This window comes from Pleurodeles waltl, chromosome 11 (assembly GCF_031143425.1).
Source record: "Pleurodeles waltl isolate 20211129_DDA chromosome 11, aPleWal1.hap1.20221129, whole genome shotgun sequence".
Taxonomy (NCBI): Eukaryota; Metazoa; Chordata; class Amphibia; order Caudata; family Salamandridae; genus Pleurodeles; species Pleurodeles waltl.
In genome coordinates this window covers 826,780,499-826,792,590 of record NC_090450.1, presented here as the reverse complement: position 1 = coordinate 826,792,590, position 12,092 = coordinate 826,780,499, and the positions used below count along the sequence as shown (strand labels likewise).

Here is a 12,092-nt window from a genome sequence, read left to right as displayed (position 1 = left end):
TCCACGCAACACCCTTTGCTTTTGACACTGCCCCAGATTTATGAGAAATCGTAAATCTGAGGCAGTGCCAAAAACTAACGCCACCCCAGGGGTGGTGTTAGAGTGGTGCAACAATGGGAAATACTTTTATTTCTCCTTGTTTCTGCTTTATCTATGTGTGCTACATTCTGCAGCACACATAGAAAAAGCAAAACGCGATTAATGATTGTTTCTGTGTAGGAAGCGGTTCCTTCCTGCACATAAACAATCATTAAAAAAAACGATTTGCTACTTCTATGTGTGCTGCATTCTGTAGCACACATAGAAGTAACAAATCGCCATTATTGATTGTTTATGTGCAGGAAGATACGCCTTCTTGCAAATAAACAATCATCCCCACAACGCAACATCCTTGCATTATGGTGCAAGGGTGCCTGCGTTTGGCTCAAGGCAACTAATTTCTGCGCCAGGGCAGGAGGAGAGGACAGAAATGCGTCTTATCTTATAGATAAAACACTTGCTGCCCCGCCCTGCACCACAGGGGCTTGTAAATAAGCCCCATAGGGGGACTAGTATATGGTGATAATCCCACGCATGTGTTGGCCACGCTTTTTATGGTCATCTATGGCATATGGCGCCATTGGTGACTCAGAGCATGGATATTAAGGCACACGCAGCTGTACAAGAACATGGGAGATGGTCTCTGTTCATGTGGAACAGTAGTAAATGAACGCTTTTTTCAATTTTGGCTTACAAAACAAAAAATAGCATAATAATAAGATTAAATAATGCTTTATAAATGAAATTCGAGAAGCAACAAAGGCAATCATCTTTCGAGAACATACTGCAAACTTTCCGAATAAATTAGTGCATTTCAAGTACACCACGGTCAGAAGAAGGTTAGCTGGTCCTCCATGTGTTCATAATTGTCAGTGAGAAAATAAATGCATTTTTAAAAATATCTTCAAAACTCAAATGAGTGGTGACATTTTTGCATTATAAACTTCACATATAACTTCTGCTTCTTGAGGCCTCTAGGATACCTATAAATGAAATGATATGCCAGCTGTCTGACCCTCTATTCAAAATTCACGTGTAAGTATAATTCTGTCCTCTACTATTTAGTTATCTCATCAGCATTCATTTTTTAGATTTTGTAAAATAATCCTAACACATACCACAAGCCAATTAATAATTGTTGCTGGGCTAAACATGCTCCCAAATATGATTTTTGTATTGACAAATAATCAGTACATGTCGGCCCTTAATAAGAATTTGGGTGGAAACAAGAGTTTCTACCAAATCAGTATTGTGAGGCATACAGTGCTTAATTTGTAAATAAAAACGTGCAGGTGCCCAAAGCCCTCCTCTTAAGCACGCGGCTGCTGCAATTAAATGTAGGAGCACGGAATCCCGAGGCGGCGTAATCCTGAAGCCATCTCGGGCCTCTTTAATCCATATAAAGCCACTCCCTGCCCCTTCAGTTCACTCTAGCACAGGGATACTCAAAGTACGGCCCGGGGGCCGCATGCGGCCCTCCTGACCTTTAATTGCGGCCCCCTCGTGAACAACAGCACTGGGCTGCTGTTCACTTGACAACGCAGGAAAAAATCAGAAAGCTGTGAAATGGGCATACTTTATTTACACTTTATCTAAGAGGCCTAGACAACTTATCTTTAGGAACAAATTTCGTTTTAAAGATATCTTTCACTAGACATGTAAGAACATGACAAACTGTTATCAAACTTCAAAAAAGTGTTTAAATGCATGAACGTTTTACCTTACTTTGCGCCCCCCCCCTTGTGCCCACCTTCCATCACCCCACTACTCTCGGCCTACTGGCACCAGTGCGGCCCTCGGGCATGCCACAGACAGTGTTTTGTGGCCCCCAGGGAAATGTTTGTGAGTACCCATGCTCTTGCAGCTTTCTACTTTCTCCCTTTGTGACGCTTTTTCGTTTTCCTCTTCCTCCGTCTTTCCCATATGTGTCTTTTGCTCGCAGCAAATGCTTGAGGCAGAAGAGTAAGCCCCGGCCCTCAAAAATAAGTGCCGGTGCTCAGCACCGGAAACAACAAGCACAAATTAAGCACTGGAGGCATGAAGTCATAACGCAGACAATATTGCCGAATGCCATTTTTCAGCATTTCACTCCGGAAACAATTACTGAGAAGCAAACCTGTAGGAGTTTGTTCCACAAAAAGACACGGAATTCTGACATCACATGTGGAAATCATTGCAGCATCGCCATTTTCCACTTTATTCCCTATTCCCCGGCTTTTTTATACCTCAGCCTCCTGCACCCCGTGATCCTGCATCCCTGGGTTATCTGTAATTCCATATACGGAATTACCGGACTAGTATTACCACATCATTTGGGATGTGGCCTCTGTATTTCTTGAGATACTTACTGCGTTTATTCCGCTCAATTGCTGACCAACAGTAAGTACAACAATGGCGATAAGCTGCCATTTTATACTTTGATCTGTGAACACTTCCCATGTTTTCTTTGTTTTCTCGCCATTCAAAACATGCTTTTCTTTCCTTATGTCATCCAGTTCTGGCTGGTAATTCACTGGACCATGGAAAGTCTTCAATGCTAGTTAAAGAGAAACACATCGTTCATTCAGTGGTGTCCTTTATGTAGGGTGAAATGCTTACTTTTTAATCCAAACATTTAATGATTGGCACTCTGAGTACCACTGAATCGTGTACAAATAACTACACCATTATTGCAGCGCTTTGAGACTTAGATGATAGAGTCCTATATTAAATACTAGTTATTATTACTGAAGCAAGTGAAAACGCTGCAAAAATATACAAAATAATATACTGCTTATTTGGTCCTAATACAGTATAATGTTTATTTATTATTACAATACATTACCAACTTAATGGGGACTCTGGGGGACTGCCGACAGGTGGGAGAACGCCCCACCTCCGGAAGATTTGGGGAGGTGGAACAGCCCAGCCGAATTGGGCTACATTGGGCTACATAGCTGGGCTACTCTGCTAGGTATATAGAGGCACCATTGAGCGGCCACCATTTTGAAAGGTGACCCGTGGTTGGCACTAGTGATAGGGAACTTTTTCAAATTTGGTTGGTGACAGTTGCGGTGGGGCACGGAGTATATATTAAAAAAAAAAATTATATTGGTTAGATAAGGACCGGGCTCACAGCGGTGACACGCGTGAGGTACGGCGAGGCAGGGACCAGTTTGAAGGTGTGAAGAAGGCGGTGAAACACCTGGGATGAAGATGTCCTCCGAACAGTTGGTGCAGCAGGCGGTGTGGCTGCTTCACCAAGCGGGCCGCATGGACGTCCTAAAAGGCGGCGCGCTGGCCGAGTCGCGTCCCACGTGCAGGGCGGCGAGTGGAGTTGTGGCAGCCGACTGGGCCTGCTCGCCTCTGCATCATGGTAGAAGTATGGGGCTGCAGGTAAGACGAGGAGGCCGTCCTCACGTACGGAGAGCAGTTTCCAGGAGGTAGAGCGGGGAGTGTGTGCTGCGTCAGCAGTGACACAGGAGTGGGTGGGGGTGGGGAGAGAGTCCAGCGTAGGTGGCCTGAGGAGGGGCTGGCAGGCCCCTCCAGTACACAATGACTGCGTGGGTAGCGGCACGGGGGGAAGCTAAATACATACAGGAAGGGGCTGGGGCACTGAAGAGGGTGCGCATAGAGGTGGGGAAAGGGAGGGGGAGGAGTGGCACCACAAGAGACACGCTCGGCACGGCAAGGCAGAGTACATTAGGGGTAGATACTGTGGTTTACAAAAGGGGAGATGGAGTGGGAGATGGGTGGGGGGGAGGATGAGGGACAGGACGGGATTGATGGGGGTGAGGGGGAGGGGGAAGGACAGGGAGGCCCAAAAAAAGCCAAAGTCACAGCGCTGGCCCACCATGCTGATGTGGAGCGATGAGGATGGGGTAGGGGAGAAGGGCACATGGGGGAGCAAGGGGCGGGAGGGCTGGAGCACCTGAGAGTCAGGCCCCCACAGAGGCTATATGGGAGTGCTAGCACCGGGGTCAGTAGCAGGGAGGAAGTGAGGGAGGAGATGCATGGGGAGGGGAGACCACGGGGGAGGGGGGAGGTTGGGTTGGGATAGGCTGTAGTGGGGGGCAGAAAGGGGAAGGACCCAGGGGTATATGGCAACAGGGATGGCACCAGCACATCGGACCTTTCTTATCATTGGCAGGACAAGATGGGTATGAGGTGGCGGGACCTGGGGGAGCCAAGTGCGAGTCCGTGACCCCGGGGAGAAGTGAAGGCGGGGCCACGAGCAGCCAGCTGGATGGAATCGTTAGAGAAGGCAAGTGCCTGGGCAGGGCGAGCTAAGGAAGTTTTTTCGGGCTGTGTGACAGTAGGGGCAGTGCGCCCACAGTCATCGCGGCTCCGAAGGGACAGCGTCCTGGTCCACTGGAGTGGCATAGGGGGCAGGATGTGGACCCTCGGCACGAGCCACATGCAGGAATCGAATGGCGAGCAGAGGAAAGGCTGGAGGAGGCGCAGGGTATGTATGCGCCGGGTGAGTACGGTGGAGTGGAGGAGGAGACAACATGGTTGGACTATGATGAAGAGAGCGTAGAGGAAGGGGAGATCAGGGACAAAGCAGAAGGGGATGAAGAGATGGGATGGTGGGAGGCAGGATGGGGGGGTTCAATCTCATTATGTGATTAAGTCATTGCAACTGGTGCAGGGATGTACCAAGGAGGAGCGGACAGGAAAATGAAGGACCCTACCGGCTAGGTGGAAGGCACAGGAGCACCCGCCGACCTTGGCACCAGGTAAGGGTGGTAATGCGGTAAAGGATATGGTGTCAGTGGCGATTGGGGCCAAGGAAGGTGGTGGCGGCGGGGAGGCCCGCTTGAAAAAAGTTTTTTTTTTGTGGACATGGGGGTGGTTACGGATGATGGGGGGCCAAGGGTAAGGACACAGAGACGGGAACACAGAAAGGAGGTGAGGGCAATGGGACGGGTGACACACAGACAAGACGGAGAAAAGTATGAAGCTGCCATATATGGACACAGCCAAGCCATTGGGGGCTCACCTCATGCTAGAGACAAAATAAAAAATCTGGAAGAGAGAGTACATGGAGATGCTCAGGCCACTCCACAGGGAGGTCAGGGCTAAGGAAGGGTCAAGTGAGAAAAAGTACGAGATGGCCAAGTGTCCCATAGTTCCGGTTACGATCGAAGAACTGGACAGCGGCTTTCCTGATTTTTGCTACCATTTATTGTGAGCGTTACCCAGACAGATACATTGACATTATCAGGAAAGTGCAGCTGAACTATGGGGGGTATACGGGGGCGCAGCACGACGAGGAGTTTTGGGTACACATTGCAGCAGACCCAGAGCTGCAATGGGGAGACACTGACTCAGACCTGTGGCAGCCTACAATGGGGCCGACTAAATTTGGGAAGACCATATTTACGGCTAGCGGGCTCCCTATTACGTATCAGCCCTCTCGGGATCGTCTGACCCAGGGAGGGGTGGGGACAGCAGGAAGGGGACAGAGCACAACAGCAGGGTCTGGTGCAACTTAGCTGGGGACCTGCTGGGATTTCAATAAAGGGTTGTGCACCAGGGAATACTGCAAATGTAAGCATGAGTGTTCCAAATGTGCAGGAAAGCACGCCTTGGTGCACTGTTATGGAAACGTTGCCCCATCCACTAGTGGAGGTGGGCAGGGACACTTTGGGGGGGGGGACACAGCAAGAATGGCAGCCGACGGGACGGGGAGAGGATGACAAGGGATTGGGGGAAAAGGCTCGTACTCCAATTAATTTGGAGAGGCTCAGGTTTTGGTTGGATCGATGTGACAGACGAGATGAGGCGGAGCTGTTGAGAGAGAGGTTCGGTCAGGGGTTCAAGTTGGGGTACACAGGCCCGCGGGAGCGTCGATGGGCGGAAAATTTTAAAACAGTAAAAGGGCGGCAAGCGGTGGTGAGGCAGAAGTTGTGGAATGAAGTGAAGGAAGGTCACATGGCGGGGCCGTTTGGCGACTGGCCAATGCACAACCTTATTGTCTCACCGATAGGAGTGGCGCCTAAGAAAGAGGCAGGGGAATTTTGGCTCATTCAACATATCCTGGAGAAGTTGACAAAGGTGTCATACGCCTCGGTGGACGTGGCCATTGTGATGATGAATGCGTTGGGGGCCCAGGCGCATATGGCTAAGACAAACATTAAGTCAGACTCTTGCCGGTGCATCCACAGGATTACGAACTCTGGGCATTCCTTTTGAGGGAGAGTGGTACATGGACAAGGCCTTGCCAATGGGTTGTTCCATATCTTGCTCTTTGTTTGAGTGTTTCAGATAATTTTTACAATGGGTATTTACAGAAGTCACCGGTCACACAGCAGTGACCCACTATCTGGATGACTTTTTTTTTTGCAGCACCCGTTGGTACAGGGCACTGTGTGGAGATTCTGGCACAATTTACAAAGCCCATGGGGGTCCTGGGTGTGCCCCTGGCCCCTCAGAAGACAATGGGGCCCTTCACGCGGCTATCATTCCTTGGGATTGAGTTGGACTCGGAGACCATGATGGCTCGCTTGCCTGAGGACAAAAAGGTGACCATGGTGGCAACAGTAGAAGGTATGCTGAGCAGAAAAAAGGTGATGGTGCGTGACATTCAGGTGCTCTTGGGGCATCTCAACTTTGCATGTTGGTTTGGTGAGAGCAGGGAGGACTTCTTGTAGGTGACTAGGGATGACGCTCACAGGCCATAGGTTGCCACACCATCACATGAGACTGTCAGTGGGTACGAAGGAGGATTTGAGAATGTGGTGCACATTTTTACAGGATTTTAATGGCATCCCCCTTCAATCATGGAAGGAATGCGAGTGGGATGTGCAAATTATTTCAGACGCAGCAGGCACAGCAGGTTTTGGCATTTACTGGCAGGGAAAATGGTGTGCAGAAGAGTAGCCAGAGAAGTGGAAGCACAGGGGAAGAGCATTGCCTTTTTGGAACTGTTTCCTTTGGTGGTGGCGGTGTGTGTGGGGACAGTACCTGGAGCATAAGAAGGTTGTGCTTCGGGTGGACAATTTAGCAGTAGTGCATGTCGTGAATAGGCAGTCTGCAAGTGGTCCAAAACTTGCAATTGTTGAGGATGTTTGTGTTACGCTGCATGCGTCATTATATGTCATTCAGGGCGAGGCACGTGCCAGGTGTGAATAATGACATTGACGATGCTTTGTCTCATTCGCAGTGGACGAGGTTCCTTGGGCCGTCACGGAAGAGGAACTGGTCAGGAGGAAGATGCCGCAGGTGTTATGGAGCATAGGCAGAAGAGGATGCTTCTCTTGGTGGTGAACTCTTTAGCGCCTTCCACACAACAGGCAAATGCACGGGTATGGTAAGAATTCTTGAGGTCTGGGGCAAGGTGGTGGGAGTCAACAAGGGCACGGGTGGAGGATGCGGTGCAGTTCATTTTGGACATGATTGGAAGGGGACAGTTGAGGGTTACCATTGTGGGGAAGCTGGATGTTATTGGGTTCGTGGGTAAGCTACTTTGGGGATGCCAACCGTCTGCTGGTGAGTTGGGAAAAATAATACTGGAAGGATGGGTCTGGGAGGTTGGTCATAGGGGCCTGGGCAGGGAACCTATTAAAATACATTTACTAAAGGAACTGGTAGCTGGGCTTCTGGGTATTTGTGTGGGGGAGGCTATGCTTTTTGGACATTGATGTCTTGGATATTTTTGGGAGCTTTCTGGGTCTCAGAGTTGTAGGGAAAAGGGAATTTGAAGGCGTTAATGTGGCAGGATGTCTACGCGGGTACAAGGGGGATAAAGGACTTCATATGCCGCTCGAAAACAGATCAGGCGGGACTAGGAGCAGCAGTAATGCTGAGAAAGTACCCAATGTGGGAGATATGCCCATTGCGCTTGGGCAGACAGTTTTGGGAGCTGAGTGAGGAAAGGACAGGCCCGGTTTTCAGGCACTCGGACGGGAGGGGGTAACGCCCTTCCAGGTACTTGCGGTCATGCAAAAGGTCTTGGGGCCATTGGGCTACGATGCAACATTATTTGGCCCACACTCTTTTAGAGTGGGAATGGCTACGGAGGCCAGTAGGCAAGGGGGGGTAGGTCAGAGTTAATGGGCTGGGGCATTGGAGGTCCGATTGCTATAAATGGTATGTATGGGGGGAAAAGGAGGTGAGATTGGGGTGATGCATCTAACTGTGTGTTTTTCTGTTTCCGCAGGTGTGATTCCAGGTCCTGATGCAGGTGGCATCTTGACTTGGATAGAGGGGCACCTTCTCATAAAGTGGGCACAGCACCAGGCCCGACAAACCACCATTGGCGGGAACTTGGGCTTCGACCGGGAGCATTACCATGTGCTCTAGGAAGGAAAGGGGGATATGAGGTGGCAGGAATTGCTGTTGGTATTACAGAGGTTGGTAATTAGGGGATCTTGTCTGGACCTGCTGTTGTTCCACTTAGGGGAGACTGATTTGATGGTGCAAAAAGGACTGGACGTGATGAAGGCCATGAAGCGGGATTAGTTGGAAATACAAAGGTAATAGTGTGGATGTCACATGCGTTTGTCCTGCGGAGGTTCTGGAGAGGCGTGAAGAAACCTGGGGCAATAGAGCGCACACGGATGAAGGTCAATAAAGAGATTAAAGGTTTTAGTAGGGCAGCAGGAATTACTTGTTTGGAACATGAGGACTTGAGATACGAAGATGTGGAGTTTTTTCGGGGCAAAGGGGTCCACCTGTCCTTTGTGGGCATGGAACTGTACTTGCTGCACATGTGTGAAGTAGTGGAAGACTTATTAAAGGAACAACAGCCTAGGGGATAGAAAAAGTTGGGCAAGCCGCCATTTTCTGGTGGCAGAGGCAGGGTGTGTCACATGGCATAAAAATAGGTACGAATAGCAAATCTGGCACTACAGAGTCACAACAAAAATGGGGGGGAATAGCAGGCCAGGACAAGACAGGGAGGAAAACTTTGTATTAGGAGTTATACTAGTTGCAAGTTCAGTTGTTAGGTTGCAGCACAAGGCTGATAATGATAGGTACAGTTTCAACTGGGAGTAAACAGCTGGATCAGTTAACGAGTACTAGATTGCAAGGTCAAGTTGAAAGGGCTGGGGACGGTTGAGCAGGGGAGGGGTGGAGTTTTGGTAGGTGATTGACTGTATAGTGAGGTATTTAGTTTTGTAAGGCAAAGGCCAAGGTTGAATTGTGAGTGCACCTGTTTTCCAATAAAGCGGCCTTTTTCTCACACAAGTAAGTGTCGTTGGTATGTCCCCTCTTCCCCAAGTTAGTTTACTAAACATAAATGGTAAGGGTAGGATGAGTGAAAAAAGGTACTAAAATTCACAAATTCCTTAAATTAAAGTAACTCTCAAAACAATAGCTAGGTTCACCTAAAAAGGGCACGAGGTGAAAACAGTGTAATTTAGATTGCTCACTCTAAAATCAGCCAGTCACTGGAATACTTCATACAGGCCCAGCGCTTTTGGGCACAGTCGGCAACCTTGATGGGAAGCACACTGTTCCTCTGAGAATAACACAGTATAAACAGTCCAGTAATGAATACAATTGTAGGAATCCTCATTCAAAGGTTGGAGTCCACACCATTAAGCGCTTTGGGCAAAATATTTAGGGGGGGGTCATGCTACGAATGCGCAGGTCTGCTACGTTCTTACCAGCATCTTACATTAGAAAATTCTTCCAGGATAGCACAACTCACTTAGCTTATTCTTTACACCACAGTTCTTCAGGAAAGGTTTTATAGTTTGGTTCAGGGCTCTGTGTGGTCAGCACCCCCTTCTGAATACAGAGTGTTGCTGATTCAAAGCACACAGCAAATTGAAAAAGGCGGTTTGCCAGCAGACCCAAGTCCACATAGCCCCATTGTCTCATTTAAAGAACAAGGGCCCCCAATTCTGCAGTAAGTCAATCAAGTAACATATTCAAGTTTGTTATCGCTCTTTATTAGCATTTTCATGCCAAAAGATAATAAAAATAACATTTGAATAACAATAGACTTTCTACTTTCTAGTTTTACAATATAAATCAATAAAAACCCAGTAAAACAGCCCCAATTGAATAAGTCTATAGTTAATCAGTAGTCGTATTAAGGGGTCTTTGTGCCCTTCTTGTGATATTATGCGCACATAATCTCAATGGACTCAGGCTCGTAAATGGTTGGTAGTTCTGATCTGGTACAAAGTACTAGTGCTTTTGTGCAAGATGAGCTCAATAAGCCATTAAGGCCCAGATTTATACACTGTTTGCGCTGAATTAGCATAATCTTTTTTTACACTAATTCAGCGCAAACTTAACTCCAAATTTATATTTTTATGCTAGACTAGTCTAGTGCCAAAATATTGGAGTTAAAGTAATTTTCTGTTAGCGTGAACCTACTTTGCGTCAATGAGATAAAAGGTAGGTGTTCCCAGGCAAAAATGACTCTAAAGCCCAGGTGCCTTATCTATCCTCATGTGCAAAAATGGTGCACAGGAGGGAGGCAGGCCTAAATAATGTTGCTAAGCTTGCTTAGAGCCATTATTTAATGCCTGGTTCAAGGCAGGCATTCGGGGACCTGTGGGCCTATTTCTATGGTGGAACACCATGTAATAAGTCCACACGTGCCCTCCCCAGGCCCCAGGGACACCCCCACTAACACCAGAGGGACACCAGGTGATGGGGGACCCCATCCCAGGTAAGTATTTTGGATATATTTGTAAGTGCCATTTGGGGCCCTGAAATGGGCCCCATATATGTCACTGGGTGCAATGGCCATGCCCAGGGGACCATTGTCCCCTGTGCTGGCCATTGGGGTGGTGGGCATGACTCCTGTCTTACATAAGACAAGAGTCATGTGGTATGGTAGGTTTAGCGTCAAGAAATGACACTAGGCTGGTTAGAGTCATCTTTTTTTTACTCTAACAAGCCTAACGTCATTTATTGGTGCAAAACCCCCTTCTGCCATACCACCACCCCCACCCAGCTAACATCATTTTCCATGACTTTAGCCCCCGCTTTGCGCCGGATTGCGCTATTCCATAATAAGACACCCGAAGGCTTGGAATGGTGCTAGGTGTAAACTTTTTCACACAAAACTGCATTAGCTCAGTTTTGCGTGAAAAAGTGTAAATATGGGCCCAAGTACGTAAGTGATTGGTCTTGGTGCAAAATAGCATAAAGTGCGTTATTGACTCCTTGCCACCCACTTTGCAATTGCACAGTTGGTGCAACTGTTAGAGAATTTAGCAGTATACGTTTTAATGGGCAAAGTGCCTAGAGGAAATTTAATTATAAAGTGTGACGTGCATTGGGGCTAATGTCAATCAGGTATTGCTCCATGCTCAGGGTGCTGCTTTGTGTGCAGGTACTTGCAAGTTCAGATAGATACGCATGCTGTGCCAATACGATCCTCGAGTTTAGGGTGCATAAATGCTTCTTTGACCATGGTAGCAACGGTACTGTTAATGTTGGTTGGCTTTTGCTAAAGATGCTCAAGACCAAGATTTTAGAGGCAGTTCCTCACGTAGCTTGCCCACAGGTCATGATTGATTTTCACAACAGGGTACACTTCAAGCGTTATTCTCAGGACTCTCTGTGGTGAATGTGGTGTAAGCATAACAGTACAAGACCGGGGGGAGAGTAACATCCTCCAAAATTTCGGTGTCAAAGAGATAAAGATCCTCTTGCTGCAGGAAGATAAACGTTTTCTTTCGTTTTGCAGGTTAATTCTGAAGTGTCAGTGAGCCTTCTGTGGAGTGTTCCCACATACTCCCACTCCCATCTTTAATCCAAAGTGATGCAGTTCTTTTGTATGCTGGCACCACAAGTCTCACTGGGTACTTCACTCTTTAAAATGAATGAAGGCTCTGTACAACCTTTGAAGTTGGGGAACTCACCTTTGCCTCCCAGCTCCACTTCATACTGTAATATCCATCCCACCTCACTTCAAAAGAATTCTATGCTTTCCTGATTACATTCTCACAGGAATACATGCTGGCTGTTGTGGACAATGACTTGAGAGAGTAGGCGAGACCACCCAAAGTTAAATATTCAGATCACTCTGAATGATGCGTTAAGGCAAATTAGTCAATTCTAATGGCCAGGAACACTCAAAACATGGTCGTAGTGATATT

General features: G+C 47.9%; 1 protein-coding gene across 3 annotated transcripts in view; it reads right to left on the bottom strand.

Moving 5' to 3' along the window:
- LOC138266189 (solute carrier family 2, facilitated glucose transporter member 11-like) overlaps window positions 1–12,092 on the bottom strand; it is a 307,604-nt gene that overhangs the window by 62,235 nt on the left and 233,277 nt on the right. For all 3 annotated transcript variants that reach the window (XM_069214670.1, XM_069214669.1, XM_069214668.1), the window contains exon 7: window positions 2,388–2,575. In XM_069214670.1, coding sequence (XP_069070771.1) covers window positions 2,388–2,575 — 188 coding nt within the window. The remainder of the gene's footprint in view (window positions 1–2,387; window positions 2,576–12,092) is intronic.